Source organism: Laetiporus sulphureus (assembly GCF_001632365.1).
Source record: "Laetiporus sulphureus 93-53 unplaced genomic scaffold LAESUscaffold_8, whole genome shotgun sequence".
NCBI lineage: Eukaryota > Fungi > Basidiomycota > Agaricomycetes > Polyporales > Laetiporaceae > Laetiporus > Laetiporus sulphureus.
The window spans coordinates 601,247-623,069 of NW_024468517.1; the positions used below are offsets into that span (position 1 = coordinate 601,247).

Below are 21,823 nucleotides of genomic sequence, written 5' to 3' on the forward strand. Positions count from 1 at the left end.
CTCATTTTACCCGTCACCCACACGCGCACGCACGCACGGATCCGATACCGATACCGATACTGTAAATATCACCGTACCATAGCCCGCCCGCCGCTCTACTTCTTGCATCGCGCCCGTACTTGTAATCCGTTCCGCGCGACGACCGACGGTGTATGTCCAGTCAAGACGAATACCGAATATCGTGCAGCTGAGCACCGATCATGTACATCGTTGTGCTAGGTTCATCTACTGCAGGCGACGCCGATATCGGGCATTTTCCCTCCCTCGGTGTCCTCTTCACCTCTACACTCGTGATGATTCTAGGCTACCGGGCTTATAGGCTGACACGCACGCACGCACGCACCGACCCGCCCTTCGCTACCTCCCCTCCTACCGGCACCGACACTGTAAATATCACCGTACCACAGCCCGCCCGCCGCTCTACTTCTTGCATCGCGCTCGTACTTGTAATTCCTTCCTGCGCGACGACCGACGGTGTATGATCATTCATCGAATCGCGATCAAAACGCGTGCGGCACGGTGTTGGCGAGGCATGATATTGAACGTTGAACGTTGAACGTTGAATACCGTGCAGCTGAGCATGGAGCATGCACATCGTTTGTGGTAGGTTAACACTTTATCTACTACAGACGATCCCGACATCCGACATTTTTCCTTCCTCGGTCTCGGTGTCCTCTTCACCTCTAAACTCATGATAACTCTAGGCTTACTAGGCTCACACGCACGCATGCACCGACCGTCCCTCGCTACCTCCCCTCCTTCTCTAGCCGGATCCGCGCTTGCTCCAACGCGCGGTACACGTCCGCCGCGAAGCTCGAGCCTGGCGGGAGCGCGAATAAGCGTTCTAGTGCGGGCACCGCCGCGCGCGTGAGTAGGAGGTGCGGGCGCGCCGCCGCCGCCGCTCCTCCTCCGTCATTCTTGTCCTCCCAGTGGTTCGAGGTCGACGCAAAGGTGGCGTCTGGCGGTGCGGATGTATCCACTTGCGATTTGGGCTCGGGGGACTGGGACGGCGGAGAGAGGCAAGCCTGGGGGACGGGCGGGGCAGGCGCGTGCTGTGCGTAGATGGTGTCGAGCTCGGGGCTTGCTTGTGGGAGGATGGCGCCCTGGGCTACGAACGCCTCGAGGTATTGCGAGGCTTTGAAGGCTGTGGCAAGGGAGGGGTGGTTAGGGCCAGGGTTAGGTGCGCGGTAATCGGTCGGAGTGGATATTTTTAGAGGGGAGGGGGGACTCACCGCGATAGTGCGACCATGCGCGCCAGGCGCAGTAGAAGAAAGGAAAGTTGGGTATGAGCGCTGTTTTCGCGCGTTAGCAAGGGGTGGGCAGAGTGGCAGGAGGAGGGGAGAAGAGGGGGGGGACTCACGGACGAGCATGAAGGGTATGGTGAAGGGGGCAGCGGCGATCCAGATGAGGCAGCCGTTGCGGTGCCGTGGGGTGCGCTTCTCGAGGAGGGCGCGGAGGTGGGGGAGGGGGGAGGCGCATGAGGTTGGTGGGTAGATGAGTGGGATCTGAGGCGCGCGGCGCGCGTTGTGCGTCATGCATTCACGGTCCGGGCGTCAGAAGGTAGGCGCATATAAAGAGGAGGGCATTGGGAGGAGGAGGAGGGGGAGGATCATGCGGGGCGCTGCGTCAACGGATTGGCAGGACGCTGGGGGGAGGGGAGGGCGCACTGACCGTGGGGTGGTCGCGCGGCCTGAGCTTGTCCGTGTGTCGGAGGCGGAGGAGCTGCGGCCCGAGGGATGTGTCGAAGGACTTGAGCGCGAGCTCTTCAAAGTCGAGTCGGTCGATGAGGCGCTCGCCGTACACGAAGACTTTGCGCTGCAGGCGGTCACGCACCAAATAATGGGATCAGGATTTCATGGAAACACCAGGAAGATGGACAAGTTATACATCAGGCGTGGTTGATAGTGTGTGGATGGATGGATGAACTGCGCGACGCGTACCTTCCAGTTACCCTCCGGCGCCCTCCCGAGGCCCGCCCACAGATCCGACGCTTTCACAATGACCCGCTTTGACCATGAATTGGATTTGCTCTTCGACGGTGGGGGCGTGACGAAGTGGTAGTACGTGAGGTGCTCAGGTGGCCGGTGCGCGAGGGACGGCGTCGCGAGCGGGAGGGCGATGATGCGCATCGAGCGCTTCGCGCTGCACATGAGCGACATCCCGATGGTGTCCCCTGGGAAAACAAATGCTAGAGACTGGATATCGGTGAAGATGAGCAGTCGGAATGGGCGGAGGAGGGCGGGACAAATACAGCAGATTTGATTTGAGGCAGGATGGGTCGGAGTCCAGGCGCTAATACGCGCGGCGGAACGGCGCGTCACAGCTTGCTTGCGTCACGCGTCATGCAACGCAACGCGTGCAGGCCACGTGCCTCGTTCTACCTTCAGCCACAGCGCCGATCGTGTGCCTCGTGTCTGCACCGCTCCGTGTCCTACCTACAGTCGAAGAGCGCACCGCCTACCCACCGAACCCTTCACTGATTGTCGATGATGTCCTCCTCAGTGGACAACGGCTCCGCGAGCTCGACCGACTCCGAGACGGAGGACACCTCCAGGACCCACCAACGCGCGACGTCGTCCCTGGAGGAGTCGCTGGGCTTCAGCATGTTCACGTCCGCTTTCTCCGTCTCTGGAAAGCGGCGCGGGATGTTCGGGTCTGCGAGTAACTCGCGCGACATGAAGAGCAGGAGGAGAGATGAATCCTCGCGCAACCCTGGGGGCGGGGGCGGAGGTGGGGGAGGGTTCTCGTCTGGGAGGATGTGGGAGAGCGGCGAGGGCCCGTCGCTGAGGCCGAAGGATGAGCTGATGGATATGAAGGTTGTTGAGGATTTGCGTGCGCGTGAGTATTTCGTATGCGGTTGAAGTGGTGCGGGATGATGTAGATTGATGGGCGTTCTTGACTGTGCAGAATTCGGAGATCCGTTCGATGATAGCTTCATCGAGAATGCTCAAGAATTTGGGAAGTCGTAGGTGAGTGATCAGCCTAGAGCCTTTATACACGACGATTTTAAGGTATTTACGTAGTGTTGTCCTTGTATATTTTTGATCCTCTCCATCATGGTCATCATCTCCGTCACTGTTCGTGTCAGAATGTGTGTAATTGATATTATCCCTTGATTTTATCTATGGAAAGCTATGCCAGATATCAGACGCGAGAGTCAGCGGGATCTTCATGCTGATCAACGAAGGTTGGCTGCTGTGGTGCCATGGTGGCCCGTTTGCTGTGGGACGCTGACCTAGCCACATTTGTGTAATCGATGAGTAACGGGCATAGGTAGGTCGGTTCAACAACTGTCTAACTGTGATTAGACAGGGACAGAGCCGTCTGCGATAGTCTCCCTCCAGCGTATATTTAACTGTCACGACGGTACTGGATGTGTGCTCCTAATGATCGAAGATGCTTCATAAATACTCCAAAGGTCAGCGATTCCTACAGCCTGGACATCGGTAAACCGATCGTGCTGTTTGAAGTGACAGGACGACCGTGAAAATAGATGATGGTCTTTACTAGCACCCAGCGCCACGACCATAGTCAGTCTGCTCCGTCTCTATTTTCGTTCCCATGCTGACCTTTTGATGGTGGTGATCATTCCCGGTTCTGCCTCGCTCAGAGTCCTTGGACAACGATGATCACTCCACAACACTTAGAGACCTCATGTCTCGGCAAAGCGGGCACCCGAATGGAATCTTCACAGGCACGTCTTGCTAACATCCCGCTCTCCAGAGTGTCTCGTCTCCTCGATCCCAACATCCCAGTCTCCCTTCGACCATGAGACCCTCTTTCACGCCGCAGACGTTGTTTCCGAATGCCTCGGAGGAAACCCGGAGAGCGACATATGACCTGAGGTTCAGCGAGGAATACCGAGGTTCTTCCGCACGACGTAAGATGAATGGCGCTTAAAAGGTGGGCTTGAAAACCAAGCAGGTCCTTTCTGATTGTGCCTGCGTAGGCGTTGAGACCAGATCGTAAAAGCAAGATGGCCAAACAGTACAAGTACCTCACGCGTACGTCTTTTGTTGGCGTTATCTCCTGCTATGCAGCATGTGCTAAATGCAGTGTCAATTTGCAGCCGATGAGATCGAGTTCTTCATGGAGAACGGCTACATCATCATCAAGCAGGCGTTCACGAAGGAGAAGGCTGCTGAATGGACAAAGGACATGTGGGTACGACTCGGACTCGACCCTAACGACAAGTCGACCTGGGACCGCGAGCGCATCCACATGCCATGGCACAAGCGCGAATCGGTGTCCACCTTCGCGCCAAAGGTGCGTTCCCCCATCTCCAAGTCGCGATCCTGGCTGACTCTAAAATATCGCACAAGGCTTGGGACGCAATGTGCGACCTGCTGGGCGGCGAGGAGCGCATCGACGGCAGGAGCAGCTCCTGGGGCGACAGCTTCATCGTCAACCTCGGCACGCCCGAGCTCGAGGGCCCAGACAAGTACGTCGCGCCGCAGGACCTCGACAACTGGCACGTAGACGGCGACTTCTTCGTGCACTTCCTCGACTCGCCCGAGCAGGCGATGCTCGTCATCCCGCTCTTCTCCGACATCAAGCCCCGCGGCGGCGGCACGTACATCTCGCCCGACGGCATCGATCTCATCGCGCCCTACCTCGCCGCACACCCCGAGGGGGTGCTCCCCACCGGGCTCTCCTTCACGCCCTCCACGAGCACCGCGCCCGAGCCGAAAGACGATCCCGGCTACTGGTCGCACCTGAAGGAAATCAGGCGCTGCAAACGCTTCGTCGAGGTCACGGGCGAGATCGGCGACGTCGTGCTGATGCATCCATTGATGCTGCACTCGGCGTCGAAGAACCACCTGCGCGAGGTGCGGGTGATCACGAACCCTCCCGTGGGGCTGCGCGAGCCGTTCAATTTTGCGCGCGACGACCCGGAGGAGTACAGCCTGGTCGAGCGCAAGACACTCAAGGCGCTCGGCGTGGAAAGGTTCGAGTCTAAGCCGACGACGGAGCGGAGGCGCGTCGTGCCGCGGAGGGTGGCGCTGCAGCAGAAGATGCTGGAGGACGAGAAGAAACGGCTGGAGGAGCTGGAGAAGGCGAAGGGTAATGTGGGCGTCTCTGGTATCGCGCAGCCCGTTGCTGTGGCTTAGATCGTTCAATGTACTGCTACAAGCATGCTTTTTATTCCACGCTTGTGCGCGCAACTATCCCCCACGACAGTTTGAGAGTTTGGGGGCTTGGGGTATTCCGGAGGGGTTGGGGGATTTCTGCTCTATCCACTGACGAACTCCAGACTCAGCGATTCCCCTCATAAACTACGGGGGCCTGAGAGTTGAAATTTGAAACACCGTTGACAAGCGTGCAGAGAGAATCAATATGCCAAAAGTAAGAACCCAGCAGAGGTCAAAGTGATTATAATATCGAGTACGGCGCGACCGATTGATGTAGCTCAACAGGTGTCGTTCAACCCCTCGCGAGTGAATGGTTAGTGCCGCTTACTCTAGACTTATACACATACGTGGTGTAGCAGAAGTAGCGTTCCAGCAGTGTCTCGCAAGTGGCGGCAGACCATAATTCATTCCGACAATCAAACGTTTTACCGTCGGAAGAGACACAAGAACCGACCACCAGTCAGCACGTCTTACTCCGATACATTGCTGCAAAGTATTATCAATAGCACAATGATTCTAGACACAGGCAGAGAATATATCGACTGAAAGACTTAAACCGAGATATGTCTTGCGATCTGAAGGCAAAAAACTAATATCTTCCACAGACGCACGTATCTTTAGCTCATCTCCTGCCTTGGACATTGCTATCCAGTCTCCGTCGTCAGCCACGTCCCAGATGATCACGTGCAATGGCGCTAGATCGTAGCGTCGTAGACTTAGTTCGATCGTCTTCCTCCACCCTGACTCGGGTTCATCGCTCTCGCAGACAACCTCGAGGTAAGGGTAGACGACGCGCACAGATCTCTTCGACGCAGGAGGCCGATCATTAATGCGTGACGTAATTGCAAAGACCACTTTGCGTAAAGGCCTTTCGGGCATCCCCGAAATCTTTGCTTTTATGCCTGGATTACCCCCAGAAAAGTCTGGACTGGACGTCAACGAGGAGCGTTGTCTGACCCAATATCCGGCGAAATTCAAGATACGTCGTACCAAAGGCAACGGTAGTGGGTGTGAGATCGAGTGCTGTAGCGTCCAGGCCGTCTTCAGTACGTCCATACAGGTTGTAGGAACGTATTCCGCCGGAATAGCGCCATTTTCCACCAGGAAATTGGTGATCTTCTGGTGAATGGGAACGTCCTCAATCTGGATCGGCGTATGTCCACGATGATTGCGTGCGTTGACATCACATCCCGCCTCGACGAGGTATCGAACCACGTCAAGCGAACCTGACAATGCAGCGCAGTGCAGCGCCGTACTTCCATCAACAGCACGAACATCGACGCCTTCTCCTTTGGATAACATGACTCGTATCATATTCTCTTGGCCGTTGTACGCGGCCCACAGAATTGCATGGTCACCCATCAAGCCGTCCTTTAGCTGCAGGCACGCTCCATGCGAGAGCAAGAACTTGAATGCTTTGTAATCAGCCTGCCCGATGGCAACCCACATCGCAGAGCAGCGCGAGCCGTTGAAGAACCAATCCGTGCGTTCAAATTTTTTGATGATCGCTATTATCACGGACATGTCGATATCAGCGCCGCGTTCATATTCCACTGCCACGGACATGTCGATATCAGCGCCGCAATGCAGCAACAGATCCGCCAAGGCCAGATTATTGAAGTAAATCGCATTAAAGAGCGGTGTGGAAGGGAAAACAACACCGCAAAGCGATAAACTTGACGGTGACGGCAGTCTGACTAAAGAACGAAGAAGTCGGTGGATAAACGATCGGGATCCAATTCTATGCCAAGACCGCAACCACTGCAAGAGTGTAGGTGCGCAAGTGTTCAGGACGTTCTCCAGATCATGGAGATCATCCGTCGTATCACTCGGTAAAAGGCGGTGCAAGAAGGAACCCATGTTGAACGCGATATAATTGCAAAAGGAGTGTTCATCGCAGTTCAGCAGCGTATTTGGTGACTGCAACACAATAATAGATATATAACTGAGTGCAAGTTTTGTAACGTGCAAGAGAGGGTCGTCGAGGGGAATGTGGAAGATCTTCAATGACGTTTCTTGTCTGTGTTCAAGCAGGAACTCCTGTGCCGGCAGTCAGCACGAGACCTTGGCAATATACAAGATAGTATACGAACCCGTACGGAGAAGTGAGCCAGAGATACCTCTCGCGTTTTTTCATTGTAGTCGATGAGACTTTTGCAGATCCTGCGTACCTCCTCGGGCCGACATAATCCATCCTCTTCATTGATTGTGCGTGTGCTTAGCGAGATCTTCATTGCATCACAGATTTCGTCTATATGCACCGGTCCTGTCGCAGCAACAAGGAGGCTAAGAATTCGCTCGGCGAGCTCAACAACGTGTTTTCCCCGATCATCGATACCGGAGACGATACGCATGTACGTCTCTTTCAGGCCATGCGGCAAGTTCTGGAGAACGTGTTTCATCCCCGCCACGTTCGCTTGCTCTGCAAGACTGTCCAGCTGACACCGGACCCAGAAGAACCTATAAAGTAAGATGCTTCAGCTTGATGACTGCATGCGAAGACAAGATCAGCCGCACATTCCATCCGCACCCGATGTTAACTTCTGTATTACTTCTTGCTTGAACTCGGGTGGAAGGTCGCGCAGTTTTTGATCACCCGAGTTCATCTCCTGGTCAATATATCGTCCAATATCGTTGTTGATGGCCTTTCTTTCATCGGAGAGATCAATAGCGGGATGCATACGAAGTTCGAGTTTGATGTGGTCCTCCGGCCGACTTGTAACCAAAACCCGAACTAGGGATGAAGTACGAACCAGTTTCGGTAGACACCGCAAAAGTTCTAGCACTTGCTCCCGCTCGGAGAGTTCATCCAGCCCATCCACGATCATGAAGACCGGGCACGATTTCAGATCCACAGCTTTCTTAAGAAGATTGCACAAGTCCGCGATTTCCTGAGGGGGTGGTTGCGAGTTATCCATTCGCTCGATAAGGTCAGCGAAGTCGCTTTCGGGGAGCTGGATACCGTGAAGAGCACCGATGATCTGAGACAAGAGCGTCCGCATGACTGTGGCAGGTTCAGTACTTTTTGGGTCATCGAAGCGGCAAAAATGATATGCAATGATTGCGCGCTTCGTGTCACGTTTGTCGTGAAGGCTCTTGATTACCGACGATCTAAACAGAGACACGGGATTACAAGGTATCATCTATGCTGCAGCTCTAGTACGACTCACGCTAATATTGTTTTGCCGCTTCCGGCTGAGAACATGAGTGACCAGATTTCAGCATCAAGGCCCAACCACGGTCAGCGTCTGTCACTTGCCTTTGCCAAACAAAGATAGAAACGCAGACGCCGATTGTTCCCAGTGTTTGTAAGCAGCATTGTCGAAGAGCCAGGAGTTGGTGCCTTGCTGTCGCACTTTGATGAAACGTTCATAGGATACTTGATAAGGGGCAGGAGAAAGCCATGCGATGATTTCCTTTCGTTTGCCTTCTGCTTCGTCCCTGTCCCGTGAGGATTTCACGGCAATGCAATGGAGGAAACGGACAGACCTATGACAGCTGTAAGCTGCGTATCCCTGGTTCGATAACAACAGTCTCAGCGCAGCTGTATGCCGTTGAAAGAAGCATTCTACCTTATATCAACGATTACGTTCCGATTTAGTAGATCCAGAAACTGGTCCAATTTGCTCGCGTACTCTTGCACCGTTTTCTCAGTCCGAACTGCCTTGACATTATGTATAGTGCGCTTGGGAATTTGCATGATGCGCTTCAGCATGGGCTTCTTCTTCTGCTCGGGGCCGGATAATTGGGGAAGGAGATCCTCCATGCTGTGAATATGATCCTCGAGTGGCTGGCGTAACCACGATCCTAACAGCTGCTCCAGCACCCTCTCGTCCTCAGGAGCTGCTCGACTCTTCGTGCTTTTGTCGTACAGATTCAGAAGTTTATCCAGATGGCTCTCCATCGACTGCAGCTTGCGCAGTAGAGCCTCACCGGTTTCCCTTGCATTTCGGATTTGATGCATGTATCCGATGGCCTTGCGAATCAGATCGGAAAGAGTAGCAGCAGCCTTGTAGGCGGTGATAGCAGTCGCCACAGTCGCCATAGGTGTGGTGCTGCGTTTGGTCGATCATTGTTCGGGCCTTTATACCTCCTCACCGCAGACATGAGGTCGGGTCGTGCCATCCAAAAGATGGCTCATGACACACGGCTACGCGAATGGATCAAAGAACTCACTTAAGTTCAGACTCCGCTGCAGGTTCTAGTTTGCGACTAGCCGCTCAATGTCCGTACTCTGTTGGGGATTTCATCGTTAAAATGTTTAGATTCTGGACGATACTCATGAATTCTTTCAAGTGAACATGATGTAAAGTCGATGAACACGAGAGGTTTTCAATTGCAGTCTTATAATGCAATCGTCAGCCGCAATGTGGGAACATCTGAATCTTCATTTGATTGTCCAATTCGGCATCATGGGCTCATGGGCGTCCTACGTAACCGTCGGAAAGCGGTTCAAGCAACAGCGCGGGTGCTCAAGCCTGACTCTATAAAAAGAACTGGAAAACGACATACCGAAATCCGTCGCACTGAACGCATCTCATCTATGACTGAACGGTATACGGAAGACTGGATTCACGGTGAGGAGTGACGATGGATTCCCTTTCATGTTTTCGCACGTCGCCGAGAAGGCAGAAGAAGCCGCTCCCATGATGCCAATAGTCAAGAAAAACGAAGCGCGATGGATCCTCTTGCGATAGCTATAGAGCGGATTTATAAAGGCCGGTGGTTGAGCCCGAGATAACGAGACGAAGGTGAAGTGATAAGCGATTTCTGCGCATCAAGAAAACTCAAATATTGCTTTTTAGCCCCCTTTAGAGCTTTTTTTGGTCCAAAAAAGGTATTAAGCCCGAAAAGTGTGGGGATCTCCTGGTTCTGCGCTTATGTTATCCTTTTCTTGGAAAAGTCACACAGAAAGCGCCGGAAAGGTCACGAGATATTCTGTATAAAGACATTAAGCCGGAAAGCCGAGCTTCGGCTGCTTCTGATGCAGCTGCCTTTTCGAGTAAAAAGCTCTCATAAGGTGGGAAAAAGGTGCAATTTCAGGAGATCCTCATGCTTTTTTCTCTCCTTAATCCTCGAAAAAGGTGACAAAGTGAGGAAAAAGGTAAAGTTGGAGTTTTCCTGATGTGGTGTAAGCGCTCACAGACATCTTTGGAAGGTGACTCGTAACCATAATGCTCAGGAAGTTACGGCTGCTTTATAGCCCACCCTCAATCATCAGTAACAACAACTCTATTTTTACGCCATCAAGTAGCAACAGCAAGGACAACACTAGATGGTCACATTGACCGATTATACCGAAGGTAGCAACTGGGTATGGAACATAAATTACATGCTATCTACGCGCACCTCTATGCCATGATTGCGGAAATCAGAACGGGACGTGATTGCAGCGGAGCAGACAGATGACGGGCAGATCCGGCGATGGATGTATGGACGATGAAAGTTCGAGCCTGTAGGAAAAGGAATGGAGGAAAGGAGAGAACGGAAGACGTCTATGCGGCAGCACGCTTTGATTTTGCGCGGATCTGCTTGCCGAATCGGTAGAACAGGAACGGAACAGGAATCTTGACGGCGTGTTAGCTGGTGGTGTGGAGAGGAGAAGCTGTCGAAGACAGACGTACCATAGCGATGGAGATGAATGCCCATGTAGATGCAGCCCAGCCGTTGCCCAGATTGTGGTACATAGCCTCGATGAACAGAGGCATCGCGGCACCGGAGCCGGAACGCACAACGGTCTTCGCGGCCAGTGCAGACGCGACATAACCGGGGAACGCATCAATGAGATACGCATTGGCGGAGAAGTACAAAATAACCACTGTAAACGCCGCGGTGAGACACTTTTGTACGTCAAACGCGAGACATCGTACACTTACTGCCAAAGCCGAACGGGATACCCGAAGAGCACGGTCCGACCCAGTGGCCACCTCCGGGCTGGACGGCCGGGGGAGACGTCCAGCCGAAGATGAACAGGGAAATGGGAATGAACCAGCAGCCGATCATCATGCCGACGAGACGATCCTCAGGGTCGGCTCTGCCTCCCTTCGCTGCTGCGCGCTTCTGATAGTTGGCCTCAATGCGCGGGGTGACGAACAGCGCGAGAAAGAGGCCGATCAGGACGGAACAGAAGACGAGGCCCGAGTGTCCATCATCGAAACCGTACCCTTCTGAGAAGACGACAGGGAAAGCGAAGAAGAAGGAGTACTGAGGTATGAGGTGTCAGAATGTGTTGGTGAACAGGTCCGAAGACGATACTCACAAGAAGACCATAGATCAGGGCAACATACAATGACATGAGCAGAAGAATGGGCTCGGTCATGAGCATCTCTGTGGTGATGTGAATATGTAGAAGTTGCCGCGAGAGCACGTGCAAGACTACTCACGGAAGGGACGGACCAAAGTCTCGATGATAATCTGGGACAGGGAAGCTGAAAACAATTCCTGCTCGGTGGTGATGTTCGGATTCCCGGTCTCTTTACGTAGGCGTGCCGCACGCCTTTTGAGCAGAGCAGGGGCAAATGTCTCCGGGATAGTGCACGTCAAGGCGGCCGAGACACCCGAAAATATCATGTTGATCCAGATAATCCAGCGCCAGCCGATGTTCTCGCCAATGAAGCCACCGATGATAGGGCCCATAACGGGACCACCGTAGGGAGCTGCGGCGAACAGAGCGATGGCGAATCCACGCTCGTTGTTGTCCCAGAGATCAGAGATTGTCCCACCCGCAAGCGCGAAAGGACCCGATGCGAAAATACCGCAGAAGAACCGACAGATACAAAGTGTCTCGATATTCTTTGCGACGGCACATGGAATGTTGAATACTATGTAACGATCAGGATCTGCGGCCTTTGGCTGCATCGAGAATACTTACTAACATACAGGAAGGCCGGGATGAGCCAAATAGGCCTCCTCCCCACCAACTCGCTCTGAAGATCACGTTATCGTCGGGAAAATGGCGAATAGGAGCCAAAAACGTGCTCACCAGTGGCGCCCATATTAGCGGTCCAATACCGAAACCGACGACCATCAGCGATACCGTCAACGCAACAACGACCTCTCCGACATGGAACTCGTCTTGTATGTCTTTGAAATCACCGGTGATGACAGCGCTGCCGAAGGCAGCGCAGATGACGGTAAATGCGCAAACTCCCGTACAATCTGTTTTTAAATTTAAAAAACCGTTTAACTGGCCTGAAGCGTCGTGAAGTGAACGGATGCGACGTACACCAACGGTAGAGATATGACCAGTTGCGAGGGTCCTCCGGATCGTTTGGGAGCCACGTAACCAACTTCACATCCTTCAGCTGCGCAGCCTTCTCTGGATCCCGAAGAGCACCAGGAATCATAGAGACATGAGTAGGGATCGGTCGCAAAGCCAGGTCGGCCTGCATGTAACCAGTTTTAGAGACGGTACGATATTCATCTGTGAACCCTCCGCGTTCGACATCCGTGGTGGTGAAGGGGAAACTCAGGTCCGCCCTATTGCGATCGTGAGAGGGGGGCGAGCGCAGTTCATTCTCGTCACCGTCTTCTGCCACATACTGGGGGGCCTCATCAGGGACGATGGTGGCCGTTTCGCTCGGAGACATGTTAGAAGGCATAATAGAATACGGGAAGTCGTAAGGAGAAGAAAGGGAGAAACGCCGACAGACGGGGACCGTCAAATGCGGCGAGGAGGGAGAAGGAAAATGGAAACCATGCGCAATTTACGGTCTAATATATAGAGACCCAAGGCGGGTGACAGGCGGTGGCTTGGACGAGGCACGTAGCCGGAGCCCTACAGATTCATCTTGTGTGGATCTGTAGGGCTCCGGCTATAGCCTTGCCCAAAGCTCCGCGAAAATTCCCCACCTCGGAGCATGGCAGAAAGACCCATTCGCTTGATGGCCAATTAGCGTGAGAGCATGCGAATAGTATTTGCTTTGGAATTCATTCATGGAGTGGTCTACCGAACACGGGTGGTCCAGATACTATCCATATCGCCAGTCGACGAGGAGGAACTAGATGAAAGCAAGCGGGGAACATGCAGGACCGACGAGATCAAATCAAGGTATTGACAATTCGTTGTTGATTAGTCCTGCAACATGACAGAGGGCGAACAACATTGAATATAAAAATGGGGACAAGAAATGCGCGCCCCTCCTTGAGCCACAACTCTCTCCGGCGCCCCGGCTAGAATCAAGCCCGGTCGTTCCATATATGGTAATTACCCCTCCGACTTACTTTTCTCAGGGTGGCTGTACCCGCCGCATGCTAGCGACAGGCCCTGCGCAAATGCTCTCGCTGTGCCCACCCTCCATGTACATCTGCATATCCTACAGTCCCTCATCCAGGGCCTCGAAGCGCATGCACGGACAGCATCCGGCTCCGCTGCATGCAGTCGAGCGATCTCCATTGATTGCTATCAAAGAGAAGAATCCAGGCCTGCACGCTTCACGCGCGGAAACAAACTCTTCCTTGGCCTCAGTTGCGTTGCGTCTCGCCACAGCATGCTCATCCCGCGCTATCTCAGACAATGCTGCTCGGAATCTGCATGCACGCACATGCGCCGGCGACGACGAATCTTTTTCTCCCTCCACAACGTGCAACGGTCGCTTTGCCAGCGATGACTGGAAACACATCCGGGTTCCGGCCTCGCCTCACGCCGCGCTCAGGGCTCTCCATCATGCTTGTGCGCTCGGTCTCCCTGTCGCCCAAACGCGTCGCCACCACCGGTACCCTCTTAGCCGTCGACATACGCGGCGACAATCGCACGCAATCTCGCAAAGATGGACAGATAACGCCGCTTCACCGCGCGCTCTGAGGTGATCGTGGCTCAGCCCGCTCGGGTATACGACCGTTCTGAGCGTATGTGGACAAGCCCTAATGCTGCGCCCGCAGGCGATACAGAGCTTCTGCGGAACAGGCACCCATCCGGCTTTGTCGAAGGTTACAGTGCCGACTGCGACGTGCAGGAAACTTGCCTCTTCGATGGGGGCGACTCCCGCTGCGCGCCCCTATCTGAACGCTGTGCGTCGGGCGTCGGGCATTGGGCGACGATTGGCGCGTCCGTCGCGTTATACCCTCCTAATCACCTCCGCTTTGTTCGACTTCCGGCATTCGGTTTGCCGTACATCCGCGCGAGCGTTTCGTCGGTGACTGTAACTGGCTTCTGGCTGATACGCTCATGACATGTTATCAGAGCGACAGAGCCAACGCCGGGAAGGAATCAAGCGTGCTCGCCTGGCGGAAGGATGAGCATGAGCGGGTTCATTCATCTCAAAGACGAGACTCCAAGGTGCGGCCACAGTGCAAGCAAAAGGTGTTTGTTCCTTGTTCTATATTGGGTTCCAGGCGCCAAGAGATTGTTCTTCCCGATACATCACGATCTTCGGCATAGCCCGAGATTCTGATGTCCACTGCTCATTGGTCTACGATAATGCTCTATGTTAGGCATGTTCCGAGCCTGGTCCTTGAGCGGAACGGCGGAGTACTGTAGCTAGACTGTGTTCATGTATCTTTCATGCACATGTCGAAGCCTAAACTGCTATTGAGAAAATTCTGCATACCCATCTTACGAGTCACGCAGGATATTCGAGGGAAATTTCTCGCGAAAAACTACTCACCAAGATAATTTGGATCCGGCAATCTCGGAATCCGGTGGTCACAATGTTGATATCGCAGTAAGCCTCGCCGCGCTGGAAGTACCAGATAGATGCTCACGAATGCTCAATGGGGATATCGATGTGGAAGGTTCGGGCACGGAAGAAACACTCCTGCTTATCTTGGCTGGAAACGTACTGAATGGCAAGGCTCTGACAGGCAGAGACTGCTGGCATGAATACGACGTCTCCAGACAATTCCATACAACTCAACCCACCGGCCTGGGCTCATCAGGAATAAGCCCGACCTTCCCGGACGCTGTGAACCTCGAGATGCACGCATCGCACACCGAGCGACGCCTACGTCCGACTGGCCAATGGCGTACTCCACAGAGCGGTCTGCGCTGGTTAGGCCCCGTGCGACGCTTCTTTAGATCTGACTTGGCGGGATTTCGTGCGCGCGCCCCTTCTACCGGTGCGTAGTATTTGGTGCGGAGCCCAAATAAAAATAACGCGGCTAGTATCTGGGTCGATGCACGTGGCACTGAGGCCGGCTAGCTGCACATCGGACGTTGCCGGCCGGTCGCGGTGGTGTGTGGCAGTCGGTGGGTGTTCTATACTTAGATGTCTAGAAAGGTGCTGCCAGTGGGGAATGGAGAAGGGTGGGGCCCCGCTTTGCCTCCAGATGTTCTTCGGGCGACGTTCTTGCGGTGCTTCGTGATGTTTATGGGGGAATGATAGAAGGTGCAACCGTCGGCCGGGCGAGGGAGCGTGGGTCGGACATCGGACGCGACTCATCAATGCACGTGATCGCGTCGTGCGCCACTCAGATCTATATATCTTACAGTGAGAGGTTTTTAGGTTCATGATACAACTGCAGGTGAGGACAGAGAAAGAAACAGTTTGCAGCGAATCACTCACTGTATACAGCGAGATACTCTTGATTTTACATACTAGTCAATGTCCACTGAGTGTCATAGCCAAAGCTATGGTACTCTTGGCAGGTATTGTCGTGCAGAGGATGAATCAATATTGCACCAAGCCTAAGCTATCCGGGAGCGAGGAGTGCTTGCACTTTTCAGTATTCCAATTCTTGGCGGATCTGTGTCCTCAATAAGTACAAACTACGGTCCAGCCTGGAGACACAGGCCTCAAAACTCACCCAGAGCACTCGTCATCGCCTTCCATGCCTTCGGAGGTCTGGGAGCACTCATGAGGAGCTCTACTCCTAGCAGATAATGTCGAAGTTGATGCGTTGTCACTTTACGGACACGAATACGCATCATGGAAGTCGTCGCATCATCTGTATCCGAGAAATGTAGGCGCCCTTGAAGTAGAAGCGATCACTGAAACCCATCCCGCGCGTCTTCCTCGATGTGCTTCAGTACCAGCATAGCGAGGCTGTTCAAGGGTCGGCTAAGTAGAGCTCGGATTTTTTTTCATGCTGCCCGCCCACGGTACGTTGCATCCGTGTTTCAGCCAGCCGCCAGCTAAATCGAGCCATCAAAATCTCCTGGATAACGTCTAAGGACACGGAGGTCATTGGCGATCGACCCTTCCACTGCAGCGCAGTCGTAGCTGAGAGCAAAGAGCAAGAGCTTATCCTTTCGTCGTAAGGTGCGGTATTCCCACACCGTCCATCGAATACGGTGGACATAGAATGTCGGTTTCAAAACGCTGTGCTCGAAATTGAAATTCGAGACACGGACAATGAAGCCAAGATGACCACTGGTTTGTTGACGTGTCACTTCATGAGGACGAGTGGCCATACCAAAGAGACGAACAGTTTGATCCACAACATAGTTTCTCTTGCTGACGACATCGACACGTCGGTTGGAAGATGCTTAGGCCCTCTGGAGTCTTAGAATGACGAGCCTGACGGAGTATGCGGGGCGTTCAACTTTATTATGCCGCCAGTCCCACACTGCTCTTCCTCTCAGTTACCAGGACATCCTTTCCGGTGCGCTCTCGTGGAGCACGAATAGCAGAGAAAAACAGTCACGATGTATGGCTCGACATTGGTGTGACTCTACACCTGTGAGCTGCTGTCACTCTCGAAAGAGCATATTTTTATTGGCATACTTATAATAGAAATTACAGCAGGTCATAGAACCTGTTTGTCGACGCATATCAGCTCAGCATCAGCTACATTTGATCATTGCCTTATCTCACCTTGCCCGGTATCCTTTTTCACTTTATACGCATGCGCAGAAGGTCATGACTTCAACATCATCGATATGATTGACCCATGTATTGAATCGCGCCTTTGCAAAGATAGACAGTCTGTCTCCTGGTTTGAACTGCTCCATCCATATCTTCGTGCCAGCGTCGGCGCCACACTCCCAAACTTTGATGTGGACGTGCGGGAATGAGGACGCAGGGACATTGTACGTGATTATTCGACGTGACAGCTCATGGCTATCTCGATAACATCCCGCCTCAAACCAGGTCCACGAACCGCTTTGGTTTCGCCATCCTGTAACGCAAATATTCATAAGAACAATGTCCTCCGCACGTCAATGTGAGAACATTATTTGTAGTCCTCACCTTGATCGTGTGACGTGATCTTGAATATGACCTTGCGTAAAGGATTGTGCGCTCGCCCACTTATGTTCGAAGTGGTGAGACATAGCAGTTCGCGCTCTTCTCCGTCGCCTTTTCCTTGGACAACGCATTTCTTCGTGCCCTGTTCTCTGTGTCGGACCCAATACTCCGCCAGATCCAAGATCCATTGCACTAGATCTCTCCCGACCAAAGAAGCGAGCAAAGCTGCCATCTGTTCGACATCGTCTTTCGTCCGAGGAGCATATATATAGTTATGTCTCAGATCAGCACACTCGACGTCGCTTGCACCGCATTCCCGTAGGTAGCTTCCAACGGAGGTATTAGTGCATGGTCTGAGTGCATAACACAGCCTGCACGAATTTATTTTTCCACGGGAAACCTGATGAAAAAATGGTGAAAATATCTTAAGTCTGGATATGGAAATAGTTTGGAAATCAGGTGGAGACAATTGAATTATGTTTCAATTGCTTCACCGAAACATATCGGTATCACATATTTTTGGACTGAAATATCTTCCTTTGGGAAATAGAGCCACCGGGGGCATGGGCCCATGATTCTGCCCAAAACATTTTGGACACATTGTAATAACAGTCCAAATAATTATGCAATGTTTTTAGCACATACATTTTGAAATCATTTTGAATGTTTTAAAATGTTTTAAGCATCAACATTGCGGCACAATTTTGATAGCATTCATAAAGATGCAAGAATGAGACCCCAATGCTGCAGATGACAGCATTTAAGCATTATGGTGATAGCAACCCAAATGTTTCTTGGGAGAAAATCTCAAATGATACCTGTGAGTGGCCATGATGTTTTCAAGATGTTCTCAATGGATTCATCGTGATCGCATAATTGTTATTACTATATATAGTAATGTGCTAACCATATTAGGACACCCCTGATGCGTTCAAGATGATTCCAGCCGGCACATGATGATAAGCATTCTAGTACTCATCGTAACATTACATTGATCACATTTGTAATGTACCCTTAAGATCCATTCAAAATGATACCAATATATTATATGAATGCTGGCCAGAGCAAAATTGTTGTCTCATCCTGGTGTCTTTCTGAATAATATTACTATTATTCCACAATGAGCTCACTCGAAATAATTCAAATCATTCTGTGATGTTTACATCAGTAACATTAGAGTTACATTGTGACTGTTATCGTGATGTGTCCAAAATGTTCCCAGCGGAATCATGGGCTCATGCCCCCGGTGAGCCACTATTGCTGATACGTTTCGGTAAAACAATCATAACATAATTCAATTGTCTCCACCCGATTTTCAAACTATTTTCATATCCAGACATAAGATATTTTCACCATTTTTGCATCAGGTTTCCCGTGGAAAAATAAATCTATGCAGGCTGTGTAAGGCGTGTATCCGGAATGATTACGTGCGTGGATGTCGCACCCCGCCTCCACCAAGATACGCGCCATGGCCGTATATCTCGAAGCGACTGCACAATGCAAGGCCGTGCGGCGGTCGGCGGCGGTCGTGTCCGCGTCCGCTCCATCACCCAAGAGGCTCTTCACCATCCCCATGCGGCCCCTGTACGCTGCGAAGAGAATGGCATGATCTCCCATATACCCACCCTCCAAATGCGGACTGGCTCCGTGAGCCAACAGAAAGGCAAAGATGTTCTCGTCTCCGGTCTCGATAGCGACCCAAAGCGCGGCGGACACGCAGCATCCGGTGCCGTACCGCGCGCTTCGAGTCCATGCCGGCCTGGTGCATCGTGCGTACTCGTTGATATCTGCCCCTTCTTCGAGGATTCGCCTCATCTCGTGCACATGCCCCATCATCGTAGAAGTCATGCGCGGAGTGCCATGACAGTCTATCTCGCAGATAGCAAGCTTAACCAGCTTTCGCTCCTCGTCCCGAGGCTCGTTGATTGGCATTTCAGAGCTGGCAGATGTGATTGAGTTTGCATTCCAGTCTGAGTCGTGTGTGGGGTCGTAGTCGCCCAGCATGTTACGTAGAGGATACAAGATGGCGATTGTAAGAGGCAATGTGCGCTAAAATACCGGCTCTCGTATAAATCAGTCGAAGTTGGACATCATGCATGGAAGACTCGGCAGAACCGACGCTGCTTTACTGAACAGGATTTGGACTTGCTGTATCAGCAAGAAGCGCAGCCACGCGCACAATGAAAGGCGTTCGCGTAACTAATTGATATACATAACGAAGGTATTGCCAAATTTGCAGTGACCCAACCGAATAGCCGCATACACATTGATTTGAGATTTGATGAGCTTCGCCACGATGCTTGACTAGGATCGAAGGATGTGAAGATGTAAAATATATACAACCTTCAGGAGCATTGTCTGAGTCTTCATCTGTTGCAGCGACTAGCCGTTAGTACCAAATGCATCATTGAGTAGTTGGTTCACGCACTTCAGAACGACCGATCTAGTACGAGAGTCTATACGTAGGCACAGAAAGTCATCACCTGAACGTTCAGTACGTCATTGCACCATCCACTGAATTGTGCCTTCGCATAGATCAACAATGTATCTCCCCGCTTGAACTGTGCCATCCAGTCATGTGTGCCTTCATCGGCATGCACGTCCCAGATCTTGATATGCGTGTGCGGAACTGAGTTTGCAGGCATGTTGTATGCGATAGTTCTACGAGGCAGCTCGCGATGTTCTCGACAACCACCGGCTTCGAACCATGTCCACGATCCATCGTGCGTGCGCCACCCTAGGACGATCATTCATTAGCGACTACGTAGTTGGCCCGCACGAACACTCGGTATACCTTGATCGTTAGCGACGATTTTGAAGATGACCTTGCGCAAAGGTCGATATACTCGTCCCATAATTCCTGTGCTGAGGCATAACGATTGGCGCTCGAGTCTATCGCCGCCCCCTCTTACTTTTGGAGTCACCATCTCCGAAGACTCGATTCGCCGAACCCAATACTCTGCAAAATCCAAAATTTGACGAACGAGATCTCGCACTGTCAAACGCGCCAGCAATATTGCTGTTCGTTTGACGTCGTCCTCCGAGCGAGGAACGTACTCGTGCAACATATCTTCGCGCCCCTGATCCGTTGCACCGTGAAGGATAAGATCCTGTGTGACGGCTTCATCCCAAGCGAATTGACGTGGTGTGCAGCCGAAATGGTTACGAGCGTTGAAATTGCAACCCGCGTCCGATAGAAGCTGTCTTATCGCGCCAGCCCTTGGATGGAATGCATAGTGTAAGGCCGTACGGCCATCTTTGGCTCTCGTATTCACGTCCGCCCCCTGATCTAAGAGGATCCTCACAATCTCCGCCCTTCCTCTGTATGCAGCAAAGAGGACCGCGTGGTCGCCCATGTAACCATCGGGTAAGTGAGGGCTTGCTCCGTGGTCAAGTAGGAAATTGAAGGCGTCCAAGCTACCAATATCGATCGCGACCCACAAAGCCGATACGCAAGAGCCGGCAGCGTACCATGCATGTCGAGTGGATGTCGGTCTGGTGCATCGCGCAAACGCGTTGATATCGGCGCCATTCTCCAGAATGCGCCTCATTTCGCGCACATTGTGTTCACGCGTCGCTGTCATGAGCCTGGTGGCGTGACAGTCTATCTCGCAGACCGAGAGTCTGCGCAGTCCTTGTTGATCGTCCAAAAACTCGTTAAGTTGGACTTCAGAGTGAGCCGATACGACGGAGTCCGTGTCCGAATCGTGTTCGGCGTCATTATGATCCATCTTTCGTCTTCAAGTGGTGGAGCGGAGGGAGAGCGAAAGTGAAGAGGTGAGTGGGGCCCTTGGAACAAAGCGAAGGGACGTTAAAGTTCATAGGCGAGGCGGTGCATTTATAAGAACTACGATAGCATCAGATTGTGCGGGAACACCCATACGGGTGGAATGGGGATAGATTGCCCGAGATAAGGAAGTCATTTGTACCTCAAAGCGTACATCAGAGAAATTTTCAAGATGTCACCGTTGCATTAAATGGAACCAGAAGCGTACACATCCTGCATTCCGACGAAAGACGAATAATGCTATTTTGTGCCGCGGCTGCATTCCCCCAATGCTATCACGAGGCCTTTGCTCATCCTCAAATTGTTAGGAAAGAAACCCTACGTACCCAGCATTGGTCTCATGCCGATTCGCCATATGAGTCGTCTTCTATCGTGCGATACATGGTGCTCAACGTCGGCTCTGCCATAGTCAAGATCCTATAATTCCTTAGGCTTGGGCGAGTCTTTCGATTTAGCCACTGAAGACATTCTGCTCAAGGCAATCTACCTGAGCATGCTAATGAGCATAGTAGCAAAGTGTCGAATGGTAAGTCAACTAGCGACAACTGATTTTCTCGCTCACCGATTATGTAAAACTTCTTCCTCAGACGGCACCCGCTTGCTAAGGGTGCTTGCGCCTAGTCTGCCACAATATTGCCTTCCGCGTTCGTATGGGACTGAAAGCCCTTGAGAGTCAATGGTCAGCATAATGAAAGACGGATGCAAGAGACGCTGGAGCACGTACACAATATTGCATATCGTGAAATCAAGACATAGCTGACCGTCGTGAAGAGTGAAAA

At 52.4% G+C, this 21,823-nt stretch overlaps 9 protein-coding genes across 9 annotated transcripts; 3 read left to right on the forward strand and 6 right to left on the reverse strand.

Moving 5' to 3' along the window:
• Window positions 1-746: 746 nt before the first annotated feature.
• LAESUDRAFT_735536 (uncharacterized protein) lies at window positions 747-2,129 on the reverse strand (the record flags this gene model as incomplete). The annotated part of the gene is made up of 6 exons (XM_040910601.1): window positions 747-1,001; window positions 1,035-1,144; window positions 1,233-1,292; window positions 1,361-1,505; window positions 1,672-1,815; window positions 1,941-2,129. 6 exons carry the CDS (start codon window positions 2,127-2,129, stop codon window positions 747-749), a joined length of 903 nt encoding a protein of 300 aa, XP_040767026.1.
• Window positions 2,130-2,323: 194 nt separating this feature from the next.
• LAESUDRAFT_546903 (uncharacterized protein) lies at window positions 2,324-3,237 on the forward strand. Its single transcript, XM_040902884.1, has 3 exons — window positions 2,324-2,838; window positions 2,908-2,965; window positions 3,044-3,237. The coding sequence occupies exons 1-3, from the start codon at window positions 2,487-2,489 to the stop codon at window positions 3,114-3,116; spliced, it is 483 nt and encodes a 160-aa protein (XP_040767027.1). The 5' UTR covers window positions 2,324-2,486; the 3' UTR covers window positions 3,117-3,237.
• A 739-nt stretch (window positions 3,238-3,976) lies between these two features.
• Window positions 3,977-5,111, forward strand: LAESUDRAFT_735537 (uncharacterized protein; the record flags this gene model as incomplete). The annotated part of the gene is made up of 3 exons (XM_040910602.1): window positions 3,977-4,004; window positions 4,070-4,266; window positions 4,323-5,111. 3 exons carry the CDS (start codon window positions 3,977-3,979, stop codon window positions 5,109-5,111), a joined length of 1,014 nt encoding a protein of 337 aa, XP_040767028.1.
• A 484-nt stretch (window positions 5,112-5,595) lies between these two features.
• LAESUDRAFT_748457 (uncharacterized protein) lies at window positions 5,596-9,216 on the reverse strand. Its single transcript, XM_040911515.1, has 7 exons — window positions 8,705-9,216; window positions 8,622-8,647; window positions 8,392-8,562; window positions 8,303-8,327; window positions 7,650-8,243; window positions 7,226-7,592; window positions 5,596-7,172 (listed from the first exon to the last, which is right to left on the reverse strand). Exons 1-7 carry the CDS (start codon window positions 9,175-9,177, stop codon window positions 5,649-5,651), a joined length of 3,180 nt encoding a protein of 1,059 aa, XP_040767029.1. The 5' UTR covers window positions 9,178-9,216; the 3' UTR covers window positions 5,596-5,648.
• Window positions 9,217-10,627: 1,411 nt separating this feature from the next.
• On the reverse strand, window positions 10,628-12,721 carry LAESUDRAFT_647051 (MFS general substrate transporter; the record flags this gene model as incomplete). The annotated part of the gene is made up of 8 exons (XM_040904027.1): window positions 10,628-10,699; window positions 10,757-10,950; window positions 11,009-11,336; window positions 11,392-11,459; window positions 11,516-11,953; window positions 12,004-12,058; window positions 12,115-12,290; window positions 12,358-12,721. The coding sequence occupies 8 exons, from the start codon at window positions 12,719-12,721 to the stop codon at window positions 10,628-10,630; spliced, it is 1,695 nt and encodes a 564-aa protein (XP_040767030.1).
• A 709-nt stretch (window positions 12,722-13,430) lies between these two features.
• On the forward strand, window positions 13,431-15,177 carry LAESUDRAFT_748459 (uncharacterized protein; the record flags this gene model as incomplete). The annotated part of the gene is made up of 5 exons (XM_040911516.1): window positions 13,431-13,803; window positions 14,013-14,262; window positions 14,314-14,409; window positions 14,701-14,794; window positions 14,865-15,177. The coding sequence occupies 5 exons, from the start codon at window positions 13,431-13,433 to the stop codon at window positions 14,913-14,915; spliced, it is 864 nt and encodes a 287-aa protein (XP_040767031.1). The 3' UTR covers window positions 14,916-15,177.
• A 1,536-nt stretch (window positions 15,178-16,713) lies between these two features.
• Window positions 16,714-17,576, reverse strand: LAESUDRAFT_723026 (uncharacterized protein). The gene is made up of 3 exons (XM_040908332.1): window positions 17,261-17,576; window positions 16,886-17,189; window positions 16,714-16,826 (listed from the first exon to the last, which is right to left on the reverse strand). The coding sequence occupies exons 1-2, from the start codon at window positions 17,487-17,489 to the stop codon at window positions 16,909-16,911; spliced, it is 510 nt and encodes a 169-aa protein (XP_040767032.1). The 5' UTR covers window positions 17,490-17,576; the 3' UTR covers window positions 16,714-16,826; window positions 16,886-16,908.
• An 810-nt stretch (window positions 17,577-18,386) lies between these two features.
• On the reverse strand, window positions 18,387-19,458 carry LAESUDRAFT_547046 (ankyrin). Its single transcript, XM_040902885.1, has one exon. The coding sequence runs from the start codon at window positions 19,259-19,261 to the stop codon at window positions 18,584-18,586; it is 678 nt and encodes a 225-aa protein (XP_040767033.1). The 5' UTR covers window positions 19,262-19,458; the 3' UTR covers window positions 18,387-18,583.
• Window positions 19,224-21,058, reverse strand: LAESUDRAFT_810907 (ankyrin). Its single transcript, XM_040914266.1, has 3 exons — window positions 20,052-21,058; window positions 19,686-19,994; window positions 19,224-19,627 (listed from the first exon to the last, which is right to left on the reverse strand). Exons 1-2 carry the CDS (start codon window positions 20,986-20,988, stop codon window positions 19,714-19,716), a joined length of 1,218 nt encoding a protein of 405 aa, XP_040767034.1. The 5' UTR covers window positions 20,989-21,058; the 3' UTR covers window positions 19,224-19,627; window positions 19,686-19,713.
• Between the last annotated feature and the right edge of the window lie 765 nt (window positions 21,059-21,823).

Bases quoted from the DNA above. Each gene is read 5' to 3' on its own strand.
- LAESUDRAFT_546903 (XM_040902884.1), top strand. From the start codon at position 2,487: ATGATGTCCTCCTCAGTGGACAACGGCTCCGCGAGCTCGACCGACTCC. The intron at 2,839-2,907 runs GTGAGTATTTCG...TTGACTGTGCAG, and splicing joins TGTTGAGGATTTGCGTGCGC to AATTCGGAGATCCGTTCGAT. The intron at 2,966-3,043 runs GTAGGTGAGTGA...TTGTATATTTTT, and splicing joins GCTCAAGAATTTGGGAAGTC to GATCCTCTCCATCATGGTCA.
- LAESUDRAFT_748457 (XM_040911515.1), bottom strand. From the start codon at position 9,177: ATGGCGACTGTGGCGACTGCTATCACCGCCTACAAGGCTGCTGCTACT. The intron at 8,648-8,704 runs GTAGAATGCTTC...TTATCGAACCAG, and splicing joins AACGTAATCGTTGATATAAG to GGATACGCAGCTTACAGCTG. The intron at 7,173-7,225 runs GTTCGTATACTA...CTGCCGGCACAG, and splicing joins TGGCTCACTTCTCCGTACGG to GAGTTCCTGCTTGAACACAG.
- LAESUDRAFT_723026 (XM_040908332.1), bottom strand. From the start codon at position 17,489: ATGGCAGCTTTGCTCGCTTCTTTGGTCGGGAGAGATCTAGTGCAATGG. The intron at 17,190-17,260 runs GTGAGGACTACA...TTTGCGTTACAG, and splicing joins GATCACGTCACACGATCAAG to GATGGCGAAACCAAAGCGGT.
- LAESUDRAFT_547046 (XM_040902885.1), bottom strand. From the start codon at position 19,261: ATGCTGGGCGACTACGACCCCACACACGACTCAGACTGGAATGCAAAC.
- LAESUDRAFT_810907 (XM_040914266.1), bottom strand. From the start codon at position 20,988: ATGGATCATAATGACGCCGAACACGATTCGGACACGGACTCCGTCGTA. The intron at 19,995-20,051 runs GTATACCGAGTG...TGATCGTCCTAG, and splicing joins AATCGTCGCTAACGATCAAG to GGTGGCGCACGCACGATGGA.